The sequence below is a fragment of the Bombus huntii genome, chromosome 15 (assembly GCF_024542735.1).
Source record: "Bombus huntii isolate Logan2020A chromosome 15, iyBomHunt1.1, whole genome shotgun sequence".
Lineage (NCBI taxonomy): Eukaryota > Metazoa > Arthropoda > Insecta > Hymenoptera > Apidae > Bombus > Bombus huntii.
Genome location: NC_066252.1, coordinates 3,441,097 through 3,465,374, shown reverse-complemented (window position 1 = coordinate 3,465,374; position 24,278 = coordinate 3,441,097). Strand labels below are relative to the sequence as shown.

The 24,278-nt window shown below is 34.9% G+C and overlaps 4 protein-coding genes across 6 annotated transcripts in view; 1 reads left to right on the top strand and 3 right to left on the bottom strand.

The window, feature by feature from the left end:
* The window catches only part of LOC126873695 (tyrosine-protein kinase transmembrane receptor Ror), a 350,758-nt gene extending 338,213 nt beyond the window's left edge, over positions 1-12,545 (bottom strand). For both annotated transcript variants that reach the window (XM_050634820.1, XM_050634822.1), the window contains exon 1: positions 11,593-12,545. In XM_050634820.1, coding sequence (XP_050490777.1) covers positions 11,593-11,665 — 73 coding nt within the window. In that variant the 5' untranslated portion in view covers positions 11,666-12,545. The remainder of the gene's footprint in view (positions 1-11,592) is intronic.
* The window catches only part of LOC126873748 (uncharacterized), a 327,994-nt gene that overhangs the window by 61,343 nt on the left and 242,373 nt on the right, over positions 1-24,278 (top strand). The gene's annotated exons all lie outside the window — the stretch shown is intronic.
* Positions 12,379-18,603, bottom strand: LOC126873727 (uncharacterized). Its single transcript, XM_050634914.1, has 11 exons — positions 17,900-18,603; positions 16,548-16,932; positions 15,872-15,964; positions 15,664-15,745; positions 15,423-15,594; positions 14,851-14,932; positions 14,657-14,770; positions 14,408-14,567; positions 13,800-14,024; positions 13,492-13,561; positions 12,379-13,413 (listed from the first exon to the last, which is right to left on the bottom strand). Exons 1-11 carry the CDS (start codon positions 18,038-18,040, stop codon positions 13,345-13,347), a joined length of 1,593 nt encoding a protein of 530 aa, XP_050490871.1. The 5' UTR covers positions 18,041-18,603; the 3' UTR covers positions 12,379-13,344.
* Positions 18,722-23,954, bottom strand: LOC126873696 (transcription elongation factor SPT5). The gene is made up of 7 exons (XM_050634824.1): positions 23,593-23,954; positions 22,781-22,863; positions 22,451-22,706; positions 20,334-22,354; positions 19,850-20,248; positions 19,575-19,750; positions 18,722-19,179 (listed from the first exon to the last, which is right to left on the bottom strand). The coding sequence occupies exons 1-7, from the start codon at positions 23,814-23,816 to the stop codon at positions 18,937-18,939; spliced, it is 3,402 nt and encodes a 1,133-aa protein (XP_050490781.1). The 5' UTR covers positions 23,817-23,954; the 3' UTR covers positions 18,722-18,936.

Below are 24,278 nucleotides of genomic sequence, written 5' to 3'. Positions count from 1 at the left end.
CACCGTTTTCTTTCGCCGCAACACAAATCTTCATCAGCCTTTAAACCTTTATTTTCCATTTCCACATCTTCGTGCACGCAGAGATAAACCCTGAAAGATTTTCTCCGACGTCCGCGGACATAACCGAGCAATAAAAACTCCTACACCAACTTTCGTTACCCTGGCGCTGTTGCTCGAGTAAAACTGAACGGGAAGCTGTGCGGCTCGTCGCCCAAGGAAGACGTAATGGCGAACGGAACCGCGCTTTTTGCGGCCGTAAATACGGCGGAACGCGTCTGTAAACGTCGATGGTTCGCTCGACGTAAGGCAGGTAGTTACACGCTCACTGCCATATTTATTTCACCGGCGAGCCAAGATGAGTAATTTAACTGTGAGACGTTTTTCAACTGGACCAACTGATACGCGTTTCAATAACAATAACAGTCAATCGATAACTCTCGTTCGATCGACTCGCTATTATTTACGGATGTGCGTTATCATTCGAGCGATCGATAACCGAGGCTCATTGCCAATAAAATCAACCTCGTTCTGACGATTATTCGCAGTGACGGATCGGCTCGGTGAACCTCGAGTCTTTATGCAACCCCATCGGGCCGCTCCAGGCACTGATAAATCGTTCTACATCGTGGAACGACGTTGGCTCAAACTTTTCAGAAACTGACTTCCTGTAGAAAGTATGTATTAAAGTTGGAGACTGAGCATTGTAAGTTATATAGAGCGAGTCGTGCAAAGCTAATGGTGTCCTGCACGGGTATTGAATTTCTAAGATTGATATTTTATTCATGACAGATATGCATACACTGGAGGAAAGGGTTAGTGTACTAAAGGGCACTAAACTTTAATCAGGTCCACATAAAGTATATCTTAACTTTGCTTCGATCTGGGGTAAAGATAGAAAGCAGTGTGAGTGTTTGGGTGTCGTTGTATTATCCACATATATATATATATATGTCGGAGATGAAAGGAAAACCGGAGCCTTCCCTTTGCAATTTTGAGGAAGCCTTCTAATGCTTTAGCCTAGATTTTATCATAACTGTAATTAAGCAATTGTCATTTGTAATTGTTTGACATTTGTGAAAGCGAAAGTGGGTTCGAGGTGACAACTGGTCGCCGAACGTAGCCACGGTCACGGGATAAACGTTTTGCCTGACGAAGATGTGGATCGGTTGTATTGTTCTCCCTAGAAATCACATAGAATTGTACTTTAAAGATGCTGATATAATGGGACACACGTTGTATTAAGAATCAATCTCCAGACAGAAACTGCCTAGTATCGGCGTTTGGATCTTTCTCGATGTTTCCAAAGAGTATACAACAAACTTTTGACAGAAATGGCCTAGCAACAACGATTGGAACCTTCTCGATGTCTCCAGCGAGCATATAACAAACAAATGCAGTCGTATAGCGAAAAAGATTTTCATCGGATATTTATTCGTGTGATCGCCTTGGAAAGTGATACATCGAGCAATTTACCGAGTGTTTCAGCAAACGTATTTTTTTTGTGTTTTAAAAATTATTTTACGCATAGTAAAGAGTTATCCCGTTGACCGTGAATTCGTTTGAACCCCGGAACATTGTTAATAGCGTAAATTAAATTCATTATTCGTAAAACCTATCAATCGTTAATCTCATCAATCGTTAAATTCATTATTCGTAAGATATATTATTCGTTCCTCTTATTGTTCGTTAAACTTATTATTCTTTAATCTAATTATTAATTAAACTTATCGTTTGTTAATCTTATCATTTATTAAACTCATTATTCATAATATTTTGTTAAATCTTGTTTATTCGCGTAAATATATTCTCTGCTTTGTAAAACAATGGCTAATTCAAATGAAGAATCATTACGCGCCTTAAATCCTAATGATAACCCGACATATATGTATATTATTTTATTATTATGATGATTCTGTTAACCGGGGATGATGAGCTCGTTCATCATTGAAAAATGGTATTATAGCTTGTATGTAATATGAATTGTGCATGCACATGTGTATAGTATGAATTTAGTAACGTCACTTATTGCTGGATTTCTTTATTATTTTTTCCCCGATGTTATATGCCACTAATTTATTTTGCTCGAACCTACTAAAACTCCATAACTTGAAAACCCTTAAATCTCTTAATATCCAACTTCTACATGAAAAATACAAAACATAGACACCGTTGGTCTTCAGCAACCCTTGGCGTAAATTCGAAAAGTTCTCCAACCTTCGCCATAAAATTTCTTCCAAGCTTTCTCGATCGCCAAATTAAAAGCCCCAGAAACGTAACGCGTCGATCTTTTTCAAACCATCCCATAAACCAGCAACAGCAACTGCCTGGAAAAGCCTGTGCGAAAAAAGCGTCGCGCATCCAGCTGGCTGGAAAAAAAATTCGTTCAATTTCGCGAGAACTTGCTTGCACTGTTGGGGATGGGGATAGAAAGACGAGAAGACGTACGAACTTACCAGCTGCAATTGAACTAAAAAAGCATGGCGAGTAATCGTTACAAACAATTAAATTAAACGACGAAAAAAAGGGAGTGGCGAATGGCGTCCGGACGCACGCGGAGTGGTAATTAAAAGTGAGACCATTAATTCGGCTTACGGGGGCTTGGGTGCGTTTGAAATTGTTTACAAACTAAAGTACACGTCGCCGAAGCTTTTAAACGTTCGTAATTACAGGCAGCCTGGTGTCGGGTTGCAATTGAAATTAGAATAGCGAAACGACAAACTGGTAATAAATATAAACGCTCGAATCGATCCATCTCTCCGTGTCTCATTCTCTTCTCTGCATTCTTCCCTCTCTATGTCTTTCTATCTTTGTGTATAATAGGGGGAGGAAGAGACATTTTCATGAAAAAAGCTGGGAAAATTGGGCGACACACGCGAGGTACCCGCGAGTGAATTGCATTCAAATTTTTATGAAGCCCCCTCTACCCCGTTTAAAACGGGTAAAGCCCGGGTTTCGGGCATTCGAACGTTTCAGCGAGCAGAAAATTCACATTTTATTGCTGCTTTACGGGCTATTTTCGCATGGCTCGTTGAAAATGTCCCTTCATTCGTGTTTAAGCTCGTTTGAAGGAGGCACGAGCTTTATCATTGCTGGTGGGCGTCAGATTCCACGACATATTTGGACAAATTTTGTATCGTAATGTACTGTGTGACGAATTCACAATCAAAATACATAGGTGAAAGGATCGGGAAAATATTCTTGTGAGCGAGGTTCGTACATCAATCGACTAATTCATTTATTAGTTGAAATATTGATACATATTAGTACCTATCATAATATTAGGTCGTCCGAAAAGTTTCTTTCATTTCATAAGGAAATAATGGATGCACGACATTTTTCGTTTTATATTATTTTATCGAATTACGTATGATCTATTTTTTTCTATCAAGATAAAAATTACAACGTTCGACAGATTAGGTTTCATGTTTGTATAAAGATGCATCGTTGTAAAAATTGTGTCTGTAAAGGAAAGACACTTTTCGGACAACCTAATAATATAGGCATGTAAGTTGTATATAATAACCTGGTAGACAGCAGTCTTTGACATTTTTTTTATAATTGTAATTTTATAATTTTTGTAATTATTTGTATTTGAATATTTTTGTAATTTTATAATTGTCGATGGACGTGAAATTCCCGAGTATTTTTCGACAATTTTTAGATTACAATTTTAATTTGTGATGAATTTAGAAACAGAATCTGTAACACGTAATGAATTTAGAATGAGAATCCGGGATATGTGATGAGTTTAGGATCGGAATCCGTGATATGTAATGAATTTAAATATCAGAATGTGTAATACGTAATGAATTTAGAATCAGAAACCGAGTAAAATCGCGAGCTACATGTAAATTCATGCATCAATAAATCGCCGCTTGCTCCATACGATTTGGAGTATCAGTATCACATCAATCATCGTTATATTTAACTAAATCATCTGAACAAGCTCATCGTCATCTTATACCTATTTTCCCTATTAATTTTCAACTGTATGCATCATAAATATTCCATCATCAATATTTCTAAAACAATTAATAAACAAACTGTCACACAACGTCCAAACTGAACGATCTACAATAGATGAATAGTACGGATTTATTAAACGACGTTTCCATCAATATTATTTTATTTTTAATCTATACATATATTTTAAACTTTGACAAGTCATACAGACATAGTAACGAAAATCTATAAACGTCCTAATATTTGATCGATATTGGACTAAATATTTGCTTAAAAAATCAATCTTTTGATCAATATTTTGTTAGAGCAATTTATATCGAGTTTATGGGTGAATATCATTTAACCTTAATAATCAAAATAATAATAATAACAACACGTTGACTGTGACGTCACCCATATTCGGGTGACAGAAAGGTTTCTAGCAGGACCGCGTCACCCGTATTCGGGTGACGCTTATTTGACTACTTGCGAAGGATCGTCGTAGGTATTTGAAAAGATATAAAAGTAAGTAATAAATAAGTAAGTAATACTTGGAAAATAATAAAACTATTGAATTGTTATAAAAGTAATACGAAAATGGTTTATTTAAAAAATTACTTAGAATGTAAAACTTTAAAGCATTCTATACAAAGCTGAGTTTGGTCGGGATAATTTGGACAATAAGTTGTTGTTTTCTTTAAATTCTCCCGTGTCTTTGATCGGTCCGTTCGACGTCTTTTATCTGCATAACGTAGTTTACATGCGCGTCTAATGCTTCTTCCGGAATCATTTTTCCGAGCGGCGACATTATGCTGATTCCGTCGAAGACAAGGATTTTTTGTATTTTCAGACAAGCCTAATACTTTTGTAGCTAATAATTCTCTAAATCTTCTAATATTTACATCCTTCCTTGTTGCAATTTTCTGATACAAGTAAGTTTATTATTTCGTTATCAACGAACAGCTGAAACACATCATATGGATTGACATCGCCAAGTAATCGCCTAATGATGCCGTCTGTCTCGGGACAAGGAACTGACTTCTGCCGACCACTAAATTCATTCCATTCACCAAATTGAATTGTACTATCCACGGTATCATCAGTTCTTCTTCCTTCCTTAATGACCAATTCTTGTAAAATCTCGTCAACAGTATCTTCATTACATTCAGTATCACTACGATTGCACTTATCAATATCCGAATCAAAATCAGACGATGTAATTCTATTTATATTTCTATTTCTAGGAAATCTGATTTCTTCCTCATCGCTGCTATCCGAATTTCTGTAAGCCTCGTAAAAGCTTTCTTTCTCACTGCTATCTGATTCACTAAGAAATAAGCGTTCCATTTTTCTTTTCGACGTTCTAACGAATGAGGGCAGAGATTTTAACTTATCTAAAATATTGGTAAGAGTACCTAGTAGAGTACGTTTCGTACAGCGGCACTCGTGACCTGAAGGAGACTTTATTGAAAACACGCGCGGCAGTCAACGTGATAATATGTTGCAATTTTAGCCCCCAGCGGACCATAAAATAGACTTGGTTTAAGAAAAATCCACTCATTCGTCCCTCCATACCACAGTCATGTCGCACTTTGTATATCGGGCTAACCTTAAGATTAATTTCTCTCTAACTGCCTTATATTTATGATATACTCGCAACCTAACGCCATTATTACTTTCAATCTCCTTCTCGTGATCCCTCATCGTTATGCTAATATCAGCATCCAAATATAATTAGAAAACTTAGCGAGAATACAAAAAGGTACATATACGAATACATGGAAATATATGTGTAAACATAAAACAATAATCAAACTGTACTTAACGAAATTATTGGGTTGGCAACTAGGTGATTGCGGATTTTGTCAATAGGTGACCTTAGCACATTCTTTTGTTTTGTCAACGTGTTCAAAGCACCTAATCTATATTGTTTTTTGTTGTTTGAACTTCCACCTTTAATTTAGTAAAAAAATTCTATCGATTAGTTATTTAATTTTGTTTTTATCTCAATTTAAAAATGGAAGAACAAGACGCGTATTTCAGACATTTTATTGTGTTATTTCCGAAAAGGCAAGAACGCATCGCAAGCACACAAGTTATGTGCCGTATATGGGAGTGAAGTCTTGAAAGAAAGGCAGTGTCAAAATTGGTTTGCCAAATTTCGTTCTGGTGATTTTTCACTGAAAAATGCTCAGCGATCTCGTCGTCCAGTTGAAGTTGATAAGACCCATGTCAAGGTCATTATTGATTCAAATCGTCATAACACAATGTATCGCATACATGCATTAAAAAAAATTAAAACAGCTTGGCTATGTGAAGAAACTCGATTTATGGCTCCCTTATCAGCTTAAGGAAATTCAGTTGATGCAACGCATTTGATGAAACGCAACTAAATTGACCCATTTCTGAAACGACTGATTTCTGACGACGTACAGTGGATAGTTTATAACAATGTTAATCGGAAAAGATCGTGGGTAATGCAAGATGAACCAGCCCAGACAACATCAAAAGCTGAGATTCACCGAAAAAAGATTATGCTGTCAGTTTAGTGGGATTATAAAGCAATTCTGTACTTTGAACTTTTACCAAGAAACCAAACGATTGATATAAACGTGTCATACGTACGATTCAAACTGAGCGATGCAGTTCAAGAAAAGCGGCCTGAATTAGTAAATCGTAAGGGTGTTGTTTCCCAGCATGATAATGCAAAGCTCCACACATCTTTGATCACTCGTCAAAAATTATTGGAACTAGATTGGAATGTGTTGTCACATTCACCATATAGCCCTGACCTTGCGCCTTCGTATTACCATTTATTTCGTTCCATGCAGAACTCCTTAAACGGTAAAATTTTTAATGACATTGATGATGTAAACTCACATTTAATTCAGCTTTTTGCTGACAAAAATCAGAAGTTCTATGAACATGAAATTATGGCACTGGCTGAAAGATGGCAAAAGGTGATGGACAAAAACGGACAACACCTAACTGAATAAAGTTATATTTCTAAGCAAAAATATTGAATTTTCCTTCTTATTTAAAATACGCAATCACTTAGTTGCCAATCCGATACATTAGACTTACAACACGTATGGAAATAGATTTTAAATGATCTCTAGAGTGCCGATATCTTTACTTCGTTCACGTGGCTGCACTAATTTAGCCACTGTGTGTCATCCTAAACTTTCACCTCAAATAAAACGGAAACAAGCAACTAAATACATCGTAATGCTTGTACCGAATTAAATCTCGTTCAACGAGTCCTCCCAACCGTCTTAAAAGTCCAACATCGTGGATTAACATGAGAAGTTGGTGGTGGTAAAACATTCAACAAAATTCAGGGGTGTATTCCGTTGGCACGATGCTGAATTCGCCATCGATTTCACGGTGGTGCGAGCCAGTAGTACTTGGAAAGAATCCCATTTAATGGTGGCAAGCTAAACAGCGAAAGTTCGTCCCGCGGAGAAATACTTATGCAGTTCGATCGATTTTAAAAGGAACACTCGGCGAACTGAGAAGTTCCACAAGTCGATGGACCCGTTGCCACTTGTTGAATGTTTATAAAGCGCAATGTAAGTCTAAAGTGGCCACTCTTGATATTTTCCGTTACACGTGCCACTATAAAGGAACAACCATCGATGTATGCAAATCTTCCCGCTTCTCCGCTTACCTGTGCATGATACATATCGTGTGTGAGAAATCAACTTCATATTGATGTACAGGTACTTCAGATTAGCATAAAGAAGGTTGGATTTGCGTGGACGATAGTTGAAGGAGAGCTGACTGTACAAAGTGGGAATGTACAATGGCAAGTTTATGAATAGGGAAATGATTTTGTCTCAAATTGTATTTATATACAATATTGTTGAATTTTAACTATTTGTCTGGATATTTACCGTTTGAAATATCAGAAAAACACGAGTAGGATAAAAGCAAGAATAACTAAAATTTTTCAAATTTTTCTACCGTCTTTTCTTTCATAAACTCCGTCTATTACAATATTTTTCCTTGTTAACTATTCACTGAAATATTCACCCGTACAACTATAAAAACACACGAAAAAGAATAGGAAGGAAGAAAAATAAAATTTCCAAAGTTTTTCTACCACCTGTTCTCTCAAACTCCGTCGAAACGCTTCCCTTTAACTATTTGTCTAAATATTCTGCCTTGCAAATATGAGAAAAATAAGGAGAGACAGAATAAAAAGGAAACTAGAGTTTTTCTACCGCCATGGCCGTCCAATTTCTTCTAAAATTATTCGCCAGAAACGAAAGGAAAAGAGGTTATCGAAATATGAAAAAGGGGGAAAATTTACATGATATCTCGCTGGCTCATCTTCGATTTCCAACTTTTGCATGCGACAAAACGACCCGGGTAATCTAAAACAGAGGAATCGGACGTTTCTAATCCGGATCACGCGTGTCCAGAATGAGATCCGAGTTCGGAATGGGATTCGAAACGATGGCCAGAGCGAAATGAACCCCCCCGTCGACGTTTTTCCATTCGAATTTCGACGCAAGCTTTGCCTTTCCCCTTCCTCTTCTTCCACCTCCTCCTTTCTCCTTTTCCTTTTTTCTACGGGTGAAAAACGGTCATGCAGCCGGGAAATGCGAGAACTCGCGTTTCGTGCCACGTATTGGTGTTTATTTTCGAGGAGACGTAAATATTCTGCTCTTTTTTCCTTCACCTTTTTTCCCCTGAACCTCTTTGGATTCGTTAGATATGCATGGTTTGTAGATTCGATTTAGTCAAAAAATGTTGCCACGGTATATTGTCGGTTTGTGAGATAAAATACCAGGTTTTCTGTTCTTCGCAAGTGCAAAAACGTTTGAATGGAACATTTACGATGGAAATTTCTGTGTATGTCGATGTTGCGCGTCTCGTTATTGGAATAAATTGAGATATACCAAAGCAACGAAGAAATTGAATTATTTATGTAATTTGTGTTAATAGTTACTTATTAACAAATTACTGACCTAGTGTTACTTCTTTCGTGGCTAAAGTGTGGCCAATAGCTTTGAGCAAACAAAAATGCCTTATATTTATTTGAATTAATAATGAAAAATAATTCATCCAATAATCATTAATATATCTATTAATAATTTTCTTTATTTCCTACAATAACCTACCTTTTCTTATCCTCTATTCATGGAACTTCTAGCGCGAAGAATGTTACTGTTATGAATGGTAATTGAATTGTTCATTGTAAATTCAGTTCTCACAATCAGAAAGGCTACAAGTCCTTATGTCAGATGACCTAATAATTTACTTAAATCCTCATAATTGTTACATTTCCCAGAATATATTAAACGTGTATTAAATACAATCTGATTACAAAGTTGTCGTAGAAAATAAGTTTAATCAATAGCGAACTAGGTAAATGAATATTGCAATATTATTTAATATCCTTTGAACAATTCAAATTTTATAAATAAACTTATAATAAGTTGTCGAAATAATCACGGTGATCCCAATTTTACACGCATGATTATACGTATTATGGAACTAATCGAGTTATCATAATCTCATCCTTACCCTACTCTAGCAGAAATTAAAAAAGAATTGCAACAGATTTAAAAAAATAGCTTAAAAAAATTAGCTTGTTTTATATAAATTGATTTCTCGCGTTATTCTATAAGCAAAATAAGTATAGCAAGATGATTGGAAATCCAATACTTTTATTCCAGAAATTGATTGTAAGCACTTAAATATTTCGCAATTAATAAATTAATATAAAATTTTCTGTTTCTAATCTAAAATCTTTCATGTGTTTCTTAGTGCTTCTAAGGCTACCCCTGCCCCTATCTGTGGCGCTAACGATAAATAATATTATTAGAAGTATGTATACACAGTTAAGAAATAGAAAATAAGGAAAAATGAGAATGAGAATGAGAGGAGAGAAAGGTTAAGATAGAATTGTAAAACAAGGATTGCGTGAACCAAGTCCATTTCTTGGTCATGCGGGGTGAAAGATAAAAAATATTGATATAATAATAATTTCAATTGCGTAATACCTTGTTAATCTAATTTTTTAATAATTATTAATTCAACAGACGAATAATAAAAATTGTTGACGGAGCGAAAATGGCTTTGATTATTTCCACAAGCTAATAAAGCAGAAATTGAACGCGATATACAATAACTACAAAAAAGAAACAAATTCCTGGTCTTATTCATTAGCGGAGAAAACAATGACGTTGGTATTCAGACAGATCCAAAAAGACAACAGAGTTCAGGCTATATTGTGGTGCCCTCGATACAAATACAGCCTGGATAAATATGTTTTGAATTCCCTTCCTTATTGCGTTCCTCGTCACTTTTTGTATATGGTCGTACCAATGTAAACATCGCGTTTCACGATCATTTTGTGAAAAAGGTACAATCATCGTGGCCGTGTACCATATGCCTTCGGAACTTTTTCTATTTACATTAAGAAAATATATCATTCCTATTCAGATGTCCTTCATACTCTCTCAGTGAAATTCGATCCCCGGAAAAAATGAAACGTATCTTTTATGTATACTTCGTAATAATAATAAACCTTGGATATTCTAGAAATTGTTCAACGATTAATCTTTATTTGACATTAACTTTACAATAATTTTGATTTTGATATTTTGTTTTATGTTAAATAATTATATTAATAGAAGATTACAGGACAAGCATGATAAGTACATGTTATGTATTATGTATGTAAAGTTAGTTTATAATTAAAAAAGAATATTTTAATATCAAGTAATACAAATACAGAGAAACTGATAGAAAAAAATTGCAAATGAAACGTTGCATTAACATAACCTTGATCGTTAATGGGTTAATGAAACGAATTCGATTAAAATAAAATTATTTTTGTTTATATTTTTCATTTCCAATATCACAAATAAAAAATGAAATACACTGCCAATAAATAGAATTAATAAGAATTATTCAACCTATTCATCCCAAACGTGTTCGCTACATATCACTACAAACGAAGACTGATGAGACACTCATAATAAGTATACATTCATTGATTTTCTAATTTTTATATCGCCTGTTGATTAAAAGTGGGTATTTCAGTAAGACTGAGTTGAAAAGCAAAATGACTTTTCATGTAGTACCTTTTAAAAGTTGGTTAAAGCTTTAGATAAAATAAACAGCATAACTAATATTGTGCTAATTAGACTGTGCATATTTATTAGACTGTGCAATTTCATATTTCTATAAATGCAACTAAAAAAATAGAATCTATATATATTCGTTTCATTTGCTAACAATCACACTGGTCGTTTTATTTTGAATATTTTATACATTTTCATGCATCATCTGCGTTCTCTATACTTTTAAATTTATTATAAATGCATAAAGGTTCGCAATCTAGTGATAACTGATATTTTAGTTTTTAAATATTCACATAGGTAATAACACATTTCTTCTATCTAAGATAATTGCTAAACAAAGTAAAAAACAGTTCGGTAATATGGGACTGACGTGCTGAATTTTAACAAAAAAACTGCTTTCCTAAAAAAGCAAGAAGTGTAATTTATCATGTTTCTTCTCTATGACCTTCAAATCATCTAATTCTCAAAACCTCGAATGTCACGTTGAATACATGAATCTTTCAACGAAGTAAGCTTCTCAAATAAGAAACTGAAGAAGAACGTCATTCACCTTTCAAAACGGAGGCGAGGAGTAACACGACGAACAGTAGGCACAGTTTACTGCAGCTTCGTCGTTCCATCATGTCCTTAAAGAGGAGAGCACACCACGACACCACAGTCAATTACGGACGCGCGAAACGCCAGTCGAGAATCTATCCGCAGTGCACATTGTTCACAAGTCGAAACTAGTCCCAATCGTATAGTTACACGAATCAATTCATGAATTGTATCAACTACAAAGTATTCTCACACTCTTTTCCCACGAATTCTAATTCAGGAGAACTATAAAAAAAATGTGTCCCGCGAAACCGATAACAAAGTCAACCTCGAATTATTTTGTTCACACGTACGAAATTCTGAAGCATCGTATTCCACAATCGACAAAGATTTATTTACTCGATTTATCAAACGAAACGATCGTCTAACACGACTAGAAAACTCAGTTCAAGAATTTCAAACAGTCGATTCAACAAATCGCACGAGCTTCGCCCTTCAACGAATTCGATCTATTTGAAATTAACCAATAGATCGTTTGAACAAGCGAAACGTTGCAATTCGCGTTTCTATGAAAATTTAGATAAAGGAACGCAAATTCGCGCCGAAATCTCATCAATGTTTGTTAATTAACCTCTATTTTTTACACTAATGTTTTCCACCACTATGAACGTTAGAGCACGATTTTTAGTCAAATAGCCGAGTAAAAACAAAGAGACAGTTGAATCAAAAGTAACCGTAACACACGTGTCTTCACGAACCAGTGAAATATGCGAACATAATTTAGTTTTTGTTTGATTCGTTCGACAACGAGTATTATCAAGCGTGAATAAGAAAGCATGTAACGAAGTTCAATTGTATCACATTTAGTATGGAATGTTTACCGATTCGAAGCACTGACGACAGTACACGATCGAAAGTATATCGAGAGGACAACGCAAAATACCTTTACCCTTAAACGTATCGCGCGACACTGACTGTCCTGATCGCCGTGGCCGACACTCGACACGCTTCCGAGGCCAGATGGCGCTGCTGTTGCGACGCGTTTGATAAACCAGGAGATGCCGGCATTCGACTCCGCGGCCCTGTTGCAACAAGTTGCAGCGCGTGGCTCTTCGGCTGCACGCTTCGGGAACGTGCATTCATTGAATGCAATCCGCACGTACGCGGCCGGCATAACAAAGTGCAATCGACTGCTAGCCGCCTCTGCAGAACGCGATTGTAATAAAATTAAAACTGCCCTCTCGCGTCCCCTACGATAACGGACTGGCCACCTTGTCATTCTTGACGGGGATTCGAGATGAAAAAATTCTTTTAACGTGTGTTTAATCATTTATTATTATTGGGGCAATAAGTGTATAAAGGTCACGAAAAAAAACATGATAAATCGTATGTAGGGAACAAAAGTTAGAGATTTTTTGAAATTTTGTGGAGAAAATCATTAAAAATATCTTAATTTTTTGTTTAAATGGACGTATTCTTACATTACATTACGTATTTTTTACTTATATTATTTTATATTAGAAATATAAAGTCTTGTAAGGATAAAAAAATAATTATTTTCTAAATCGGTCACATTATCATAACATTACAATTTTATTATCAAAGGGATAAAAATACCTAGTTATTATATAACGTACTTAAAAATTATTATACTTAGATAGCAATAATTAGAAAGGTGATTTTATTTGTAATTGATTGTATTTATTACGTCGTACATACTAAAAAGGGATGTATTAAAAGATAAATGAAAACTTATAACCTTTTATTATCTGGGTTTGCTCTCCGGACTCTCCGTATTCGTGGTTAACGAGCCATCTGAACTATAACAAACTTTCTACAAAAATTCAATTGAATTTACAGTTATATCTCATCCACGTAATTAATAACAATTTTAATAATTGAAATTACGTACTCTGATGGGAACATGCTCCTTTCGATGACACGATAACATCGCTGAAACCGATTTATTTATTTTCCTTTTCCTGGAAAAATAATAAAAGATATAATTGCTTAAGGCTTAAATAACTTTTTAGAACCTGTTTTAGATTTACCATCAATATTTATAACAAGCAGAAAAAAATCAAATGATCTACGAAATAATTATCCAATCATTACTTTAAATTTACTTATTATAACACATAAATCTTTGAGAATAATAAATTAATCGTAGGAAATTGATTTTCTAAAGTGATAATCAATAAATATTAAATAAATACTTACTGATAACTTCTGCTACTATGACTAACGTCGATCGTGTCTTTGCTAGTATAACTAATTGCGGCTAAACAACGTTCCTCGTCCATACGATCTTGACAACCTCCATGACATTTACCAAACCTGTTCTTCCAATAATCCTTAATTCTTTCCAGCAAACTCTTACGAGGTGATTGTGTTGGACACGTATCAGGTTGGCAGTATTCTTTATTTTCGTACAAAACAGCAACTCTAAATTAGAAAAATAGAAAATTTTCTTTTAAAAAGCCGTTGTATGTGTAATATCACTAAATTGGAAAAATCAAATTTTAATAGAATGTCAAAATCTATGGAAAAATTCATCAAAAAATCATTGTATTTGTTTCTTATCGCTTTGATTTTCTTTTAATCTCAAATCACTATAAAATATTTTGATGTGAAATTGTTTGAGAGCATATTGAATTTTAAAATTGTTCTTCTGTAAATAGCAAGGAATATCATTTATCATGTCTCTTCATATATTATAACATTGTATTTTAATAAAATTCCTCCCTTGTAAAGTATGCAAAATATGATTCAGTATATTTTTTGCCGAAAAAAATTTTTCCCCGTAAAAAATATTTACTAAAACATACGGAGGATCCTGTGGTTCATATGAGACGCACTCGTCCGAGTGTTTCGTAAGGAATCTGTAGCAGACCAAACTCAAGCCCACCAGCAACCACACTAGTAACGCGCTCACCACTGCAATCGATATTAATTCGGCCGTTCCTAGTGGGACTCCCGTTTCCTCTTCTAGAACGAAGGAAGGAACGAGACAACGTTAGAAAGCAGAAACCAATAAAAAATTCGACGGTGATTGAAGTGCTGCTTTCTCTCGTCACCTTTGTACAGAGGTGGCACGGCTTCCTCGGGCTCAATAGTTTGTTGCATGTCTGTTTTGGGCATAATCTCATACGTTCCACTTTTTGCTCCCTTAGTAGGACCGGTTCCCGCGCCTGACATGGAAAAACGATGGGTTATAGGGAACATCTAGCGCTGGAAAATTGCTAATAAGGAAAAGAATCGAGCGACGTACCTGCTTCCTCCAACGAGGCGATCACCCTCAATACACCGCCGAACGCCGGGTACCATTTCTCATCATCAAGGTGTCGTTGCACCTGGAAAGGCGATGAGAGTCGTCTAATGCTTGTTGCTCAAGTTTGAGCAATGTAGAATCAAATAAAGCTATGGTAGAACCTTAATTATTAAAACACTGATTGATAGGCTGTAAATATTTATGAAAATTTACATTTTAATAGGCATAATTAAAGAAACTAATTATATGTAGACATTCTGTATGCAATGCAGCTCAGTGCTGTATTAAATTAGAGGATTTCGGATAAACATTGTTCAAAACAATCGATTTTAGAACAGCATTACTCAAACTGAATTGCACAAAATAACATGCAATCTGAGAAACCTTAAACAATATGATATTGCATGAAATATGTTTAAAAATATCGTTTAACCATTTATACCATTGTTTAATGATAGTTATAAAATGTTTTGCGAGGAAAAGGTTTCTTGATTGTAATTGAACAATTCCCTTAAGTATTTATGATATGTAAGGAAGATTGCCACTTTCGATCACAGCGACTCACAACGTACGGATTGCTGCAGCCAATCGTAAAACTCCCGATTAAAGGCCTCCAGCTCAGTTTTTTCTCTCGATTTCGAGACGATACACTTCACGCTAGCTATGTAGTATTTGACCAATGCAAAAGTCGATCGTTCACTGTATAAAGACTGCAAGGTGTTCTTCTTAAAAGGTAACGCGATACTGAAGAAAAATTCTATTTTAATATCGTTAATATTGGCAATGGAAGGAAATGGTTCAAGTTGTCAATACCTATTTGGCTGTGTATCGTCGTCCAGGAAAGGAAGAGGGATGATAATCGATTCGTTGTCTCGATCAGATTCATCTTTGTGCCCTTCAAATAATGATAATATTATGTTTAAACAAATATCATCTTTTTAGTATTGGATTGTTTATTAAAATTAGGGATACATTATACTTAGCAAGTATTTAGTTTTTGTATTAATTCTGATGAACTCACTCGGATTTGTACTTTTAATTTTGTGCTTCGGAACATGCCTCTTTTTCTGCTTGAACGTGAAACGTTTCGTCTCTCGCCTGTTAGCGATCGAAGCTAATAAATAAATAACAGTTATATCAAACTGATCATTGCATAGAAACTAGCTTAAAAATTGTTTGAACTTTAGCTACATAATAGCTAAGAATAATGTTACTATTATCATTATCATTACACTATCTACGGTAAATATCATTACAGTTACTGTTATCATACATATCATTATCTACATATTTCGACACAAGCCCATAAATTTTGTTAATTACGTTATATTCACATTCCGATTCATAAATCCAAAATTCAATTTCAATCAATATACAAAATAAACAATAACGGAATAATGCCTATAATTATGTTCCTCCAAACTTTTTAAACTTATACACACACGATTAATGTGAAATTATTATTTTTCTGTGTTGGTACATAGCACTGCTATCTCTCATAACCATTTCAACACTTGTATCTATGAAACTTCCCTCCAAATTAGTACCAAATAAACCCATTACAGTATCCTAGCAATCTATTCCATTCCAATCTACAAAAAAGGCTATTTTCTCCAAACTTTCGATTGAAACAATCGCTTTCGAATTGCTTAAAATGCCCATGAATACTTTACGAAAGCTAATAAACGTATTCTTACATGCAGAGTAAGTAATAACCCCATCGCACGCAACCGACGACGATTTCGGCGACGTAATCACTATCGCTTGAATCTTCGTCTGTTTTATCTTCTTCGAAGGATTTAGCCAACCAGCTCCGTTGCTTCGTAAAAAAACCTTCAGCTGTTCGTACAGTTCGAATAGTTTTCTAGCATTTCGGTACTTTACGTTGCCCGCGTAATAGGAGTGTTTGGTGAGGGGCAAAATGTAAACCTGCAAGTAACCGCCCATCGTGTCCGCCAGGGCTTTCAGCATCAGGTGCTTCGTTTTTCCTATCGACAGCTTACGCACGTTTTCCAGACAAATGTGAAAGTAATCCATCAGCAGCGCGATGTACCGATCGTTCTCATAATTTAGAACTTTCACCTGGAGAATCAGAGTAACCATAGATGGGCACGGTATAGACACATGGATATTTTTTTGAAGAGGAATCGATGATGGAACGATTTCAAGCTTTTTTTAAAGTGGATAGGATGATACGTTTGATGGAAAGATGATACATTGAAGCTATTTGCGGTGTTAACACTTTATCATTTTGCGATATTTTTGTGGATATTTTAACAGTCCTCAACTATTTATCGCTATAAGACCATATTAAGAGCGAATTATTGAAACATAATTTATATTTGGTAGTCTTCATTGAAACATTGAAGCTTAAGCTATTGCTAAAATTAAACATTATTACAATATTTTTAAACTTAAATTTCGATGCGATTTGTCTTACTTAGGTTGGAACTATAATCTGTACCATGAGTATAACCCGATATTATACCCAACAAAGTTGGGCAACCTTTCAAGAATAACGAAGTTCCGAGATTTATTTTTGAATAATGATTCTGTTCAGAGAAAAATTATCCGTTGGTCACGAATAAATTTGTATCATTATTTAAGATAACACCGCTTCATATCTTCTTGTTTAAATACAGAATTGTCCGTTAGTAATTCATTATTAATTTGAGCATTTTTATTATGTTTAACATATATGTACAGGTGATAGTGAATAAATTTTGTTTAAAAAAAGTAGGTAATTTATTATTAGTTGCATATGAAAAAATACATTTTAGAGATTTATTGAATAATAATATGAATTATACATGTGTTATAAAATATACGTATTTGATTGAAGTATCATTATTTTCTTTATTAAAAATTTATTGATACACCAAAAATGAAAAGATCACAAACACACAACATATTATAAAGAAGATAAAAAATATGCAAAAGAAGCAATAATGATACTTAGAATATTTTATGTTAAAATAAACTATATAGGATAGAAGAATACAATTTTAGTGATTCGTAACTAGCAGAACTAGGTTAAGGAGAGCCGTACCTTTGGTAAGAGATCTTGAAACATTCGTCGACTATTTAAGATAATAAATTCCTCCGTGGTCCAACAATGTTTAGCTGTATCACTTTTCTCAAATAACACCGTGCCAATGTTTTGTTCATGTTTGAAAGTATTAACACCCATCACCCTACATTCGCAACAGTAACGTGATGAAGCATATATTTTTAAATGAAATGTTATAGTCTCAGTTTCATATAATTAATTAATAATAACATTCTTCTAATTGTACAATTGAACTTTAAATAAAACAAGTATGATGTTGGTGTTTATGTTTATATACCTTCCTATATTAACGAGAATAGTTGCAATAAATACCGGAAAGAACCATAGAAAGCATGATTTCATAATCCAATCGGTAAATCCCGATTAGTACGATTTTCCCTTGGAAAATTTATGCCGATCCCTTAAGTATTCCCTAATCATTTCGTCACGGCTTCCTCTCGTTTGTTATGTGACTGTCTTCAGATTAATGAGTTGTAAATTGTGAATAATTTTAAGAGTACAAACGTTTGATAGGTATAATAGCTTCGATTTTGTCTTTGATCAAATGAAGATTGAGAACTCCGTTTTCTTTTCGTACTTAGGCGTGTTTATATTACAATTCATCTTTACATTGTATAAAAATTGATGAACTGTTTTATACACAACTAATTGTAAGTATACATATCCATATAACTCTTTCCGGTTTTTATAACATCTTGGAAAAAGTTAAAATATTAGGGAAAGATTAAAAACTCTTTACAATATATATATATATTTTTTATATATATATATTATATATAATATATATATAAAATATATATAATATATATATTTATTTATTTATTTATTTATATATACACTTAATAATTACATAATTTAGATACTACTTTTAAACATAACAAGAAATACAACGTAAAGTCATCAATGTTGCTTGCAAGATTTTCATTATAAATCTTTCGAAGTTGCTCCCCTTGTAAAAATTGTCTTTGTGGATTCCTCCTTCCCATCTATTTAGGAAATTATCTTGGAATGAAAAATTATGTATTCGATGCCTTCATCTTGCACAAAAACCGCAAGTGCAACATTTTCACTTCGTCCTTGTTCAATTTCACTACACCTTCTTGGTTATCTATGGATAGCAGAGTGCCTACTGCTTCTCTGTCTTCTCCGATAATCACTTTGACTCGGTCACCTCGCGATGGAACTACCGGTTCTAACTCCTCGCAAATCAAATTCACTACTCTGTCTTCTACAGGTAGGAAGATTGAACACATGCCACCCTGTTCATACATATACGTAAATAGTAAACAGATTTGAAATAAAAAGGTAATAAAATAAAAATAGTATATATATTAAAAAAAAATAAATGAAAATCGAAAGAAATATAGAAAAAAGTATAGCGAAATTAGTATACATTATAACTAGATGTTTATACATTTATGGAAAATTTGAAAACACAAAAATACATATAATACATACAGTATACGAAACATTGTATACAAAATATCCACAGTATAATACTCCTTATAACAAATATTTAGTGGATGAAATAAATCTCTGATTAGATTCTGTCTCCTTGATTGCATTTACATAGACATGTATTTGCATAAACATCCGCAGTCTAATTATAAACTACATAAAACTAGTTTTATTAATCAAGAGGTAGAATACTTACGGATATTCCCCGAATAACACCTTGCTGTCCAGCTAACGCAGGATCTTGATGAGAGTCACGAATTCGAACCTCAATATCTGTTGTGTGCCATTCGGCTCCTCCAATGATTCCAGAACCGACATTTGTATCTAGACCAGCGCCTGGTGTCTGTGGATTGTATGGACTACCTGCAACTCCTGGAAAAGAAAGAGTAGTATTAACGAACGAGCAAGAATAGTTTTAACGAACATTCTAATCTTCATTTCTAAAGCGCCAAAATAAAGAAAGGCATTTACCTGGAGTCATAGGACTGTAACCCATGGGTGAAGGTGTGGCAAAGGCTCCATGCGGACTAGTAGTATATCCAGTACCACTTGGTGAGGGAGTTGCAACGTATCCTGTAGGACTTGGACTTGCACTGGCACTTCCTGCCGGGCTAGGACTCGGTTGATATGAACTGAAGCTCTGCTCTGAACCGTACATCGTGCCAGGCGTTTGTGGCGTGAAAGGTCCAGTTGAAGGATAACCTGGCGCATAACCTGGAGATCCGCCTTCTTCCATACTATATCCATCGAAGTCGTTCGTTCTGGCAGGAGTATTTGTAACAGCTGGATCCCAAGCACCAGATTGTCCCGGTGTGCGTGAACCATCGTGGGATGGTGTCATCGAGCCATAATGAGGTGTACGAGAACCATCTGCGAATTTAGAATATTAAGATTAGTTCATTGAATTTAATCATATACTTGCTTGTATGCTTGTACATCTGTTTCAAATACTTACTTTCGTACATTGGTGTTTGAGAGCCATGCATGGGTGTTTTCGATCCATCTCTAGCATACATGGGTGTCTGTCCACCACCATATGCTGGTGTCCTGTTGTAACTGCTGAAACCACCATCCTTTGTGAGTACAGCAACGTTCGCAATGTGAGATCTGTCCACGGAGATGGTCTGACAGGTGGAGTGTAATTCTACACGAGCAGTTGTCTCTGTAGCGTCTTTTACTATTCCAACATTTCCCTTATACGGCCCACCAGTTATTTTGATAGTGGTTCCTATCAATTCTCTGTCACGTCTGGCTCCACCACCACGACCTCTGCCTCTTCCACCTCCGCCACCTCTTCCGAAGCCACCTCCACTAGGATGCATTGGCGAAGCTATTCTTGGCGACATGAATCCTGCCACAGGTGACATAGACGATATATTGGACTTATTTCCACCAGAAAGTTGCAAATGTCTCGTTTTGCAAACGAAGATTCCACCATTGTCAACGAACATTCGCGAATGCAAAAATGCAAAGCTTCTGTACAAATGTTTTATTTCGCCGCCCCTTCCAGCGTGTGGACCATCTACCACTTTGACAATGTCTTTCCTTTGTATAGTGTTCTGTTGTGAGTCTAACGCCACCGCATTTCTATTCTCACGTCTCTTTGTGAGACCCTGAGGTCTAGCTTCTATGACCTTGCCATGCATTGAGAGTACGTGAAAATTTTCACGTTCCAATCGAACAATTACACCCACGGTTTGTGCGTCCAGCTGTACTAAATCACCCCATTGAAATTGACCTAAACTGTCCACTCCAGTTGCCATATCCGAACAAAGTTGTAGATCTCTTGGAAGCACTTCTAATTCATGCATTGAAAGATCAGAAAACAAAACTACTCTATTTTGTTCGACTCGGACTATTAAACCGGTATCACCCTCATATCTTCCTGCAACAACCTTAACGTGGTCACCCATAGTGAAATATTTTCGTAATTCAGACGCTTGAAATTCTAAGGCTTCTCTAAGCTCCTCATGTTTTGGCATAACCATAATCATGTTTCCATCTATAGAGACAATTTTTCCTTGCAAGTTAATCAATTCTCCCTCGCATACTTCGACATTGTCCCCTGTACTGAAAGAATGGGTCACCATCGCATCTTCTTTATTACCCGCACCAGTTGCTGGAGTTCCGCTTAAATCTAATTCGACACCCTCGGGAGCCTCCTCGAACCTTTCTAGTTCAGATAATGTTGGTTTCACACCTTCTGCGATAATCGCACTTGTGGTAAAATTTTTATACAAAAATCCTTTTCTACTATATCTATTTCCTTCGAAAATCAAGAAGTCACCATCGCTAGTGACTTCTCCTCCAATAGCACGAATTGCTTCGGGGTCAAACGGTTTGGCTGCTGGTCTTCTTTTTCTCTTGCGTTTTAAGGCTTCAGATTCGCTTTGTGCTGTTCTCAAAGCTCCACGTGGTCTAGTATAATCAATTCTGGGCAACAATTTCAAATGAACCTGATTCTGTGCCAAGTCAACATAGTCAACTTGAGCTATGTCATCTTTATAAATGCCTCTTTTTAGTCTAACCCATTGTTTCGCTTTTAAGCCTGTCTGTTCTTTAACTACACGTAACACATCGGTCATCTCTTTGATCGGTACCATCTGTTGTTTCCAAATACCCATTCTTAGATTTCCTACGTTTTCAATGGCTGCCTTCACGTGTGGTTGTTTGTACGCTTCTATGTAAATATAACCCTTTACTCCTTCAGGTGCAACAATAGATTTTATTTGAAGAGGTTCATTTGAATATTGGTATGTTATAAATTTTCGCATTAACAATAGTACTGTTGCTTTTTCTTCTCCAATACGGCACTTTACCATCCACAGATTTGGATCTTTCACACCTGGCAGTAAAGTTTGTTGTGTGATTTCATCACTCATTTCTTCACCGCCATCACCAAAATGCCGAGTAGCAATAGATTCATCTGCATACTTTTTTCTAAGATATTCTTCTATTTCATCTTCCTTTTGAGAACTGTAAAAATTTGTAAAAATTAGTTTAAGGACAAAAAATCTTAATTAAGAATTATCTTAAGAATCTTAAAAATTTGAATAGATTTAAGGTACTTACTCCCAAAGATTAGTTCCTCTACGCCTGCCTTCAATTTCTCTGGCAGTAGGACCCAACTCGTCCACTTCATTTCCAACTATACCAATTTCTTGGGCACCTTCTTCCCATTCATCATCATCTTCAACTTCATCATCTACTTCAGCTTCGTCTATGATAAAATCACGATATTTGTCTTTTCTCCTTTTCCTACGAGGTCTATCATCGTCCTCCTCTTCTTCTTCCTCGTCATATTCGCTACTTCCTTCCAAATCTTCGCCTAAACAAGAATTAAAATAAATATTAATATGATAAAAGAAATTTATATATGTATTTATATTATTTGTCATTTACCTTCAGGTTCTTCCTCAGGCTCCACCATCTCTTCATCACCAGATCTTGCTTCCTCTGCTTCTTCTCCTCTACCATCCTCTGAACTGAAGATTCAATAAATCTTTTTAAATCACGATCAATTCCATTTTTAATAAGCAACATGATATACTACAAAATCTATTTCTGAATTTTTATCCAACATATACAACTAGGAATGACATACAAGTATTCCATATAGAAATATAAACTCGATGTGTAATTACAAAAGCATTAAAAAATATATAACAGTTGTTTCAATATTTTATTCCTTCAAAAAATATGGTTTATGTTTATATAAATTATTTATGAACAGAACTTCATTTTAAAGAGCACGTAGTTTTTGTACTATATACATATAATAGAAACAAATAGGTCGAATAGCCGTAACAATACAATTTCAATTGTTTATTTGCACAAAACAGTAAATCAACTAACATAAGATTAAATTTGTAAATAAGTGAATTAGTTTGGCTTCTTAGTTTGCACGGTGAAATAACTATCACGTGGATTTATATATATAGAGTCACTGATACAACTCACTGTATCAGCCATAATCATAAATATGGTCGTTAATTATCCGAAATCTCAAAATGGCACTTAGGTAAATTGTAAATTATGTACAAATTTTACAGTACAGTTTAGTTTATTAAACAATGATTTGTGTGCTTTAAATTGATATTTTTGAACTCTACTTGTTGAAAACTATCATATGACGTACAAATAGGTCACGAACTCGGTGTGCTTCAAAATGGAGTTTTCTCATAAAATATACATAAAATAAGTATTAATCTTACCCGCTGGCTGATCGAGACCGTGATCGCCACCTGCGTGGACTCCTCGATCGTGACCTGGACGGACTTCTACTGCGAGAGACGCTACGTGATCTTTCACCAGCGTTTCCACCATCGCTGCCAGCTGCGGATTTCACTGAATGGTTCTCTTCTTGATCACTTTCGCTGCCGCCAACTCCTCGATCGCTTTCATTATCTGATAGATTGCTCGCCTCTGAATCCGACATTCCACACGGAAATTATATCGAATTCACTTAAATACGAGTAATAGTACACTATGAAATGACGAGTTGGTTAGGGCACTGGTCAACAAAGCACTTATACGATATAACCCATACAAAGCACGTAGTATAACTGGTCATAACCACGACACTCCCAATCTTACTGCGCTGGAGGGGAGGAACAGGATCTCTCTGCGCATGCGTGGCATGTATATACGTATGCATATATACTTATTATTTGCAGCTACAATTATTTTTATACATATCAAAATTATTTTATTTTATTTTATTTTATTTTATTTTATTTTATTTTATTTTATTTTATTTTATTTTATTTTATTTTATTTTATTTTGTTATATTTTATTTTATTTTATTTTGTTATATTTTATTTTATTTTATTTTGTTATATTTTATTTTGTTATATTTTATTTTATTTTGTTATATTTTATTTTATTTTAATTTGTTAT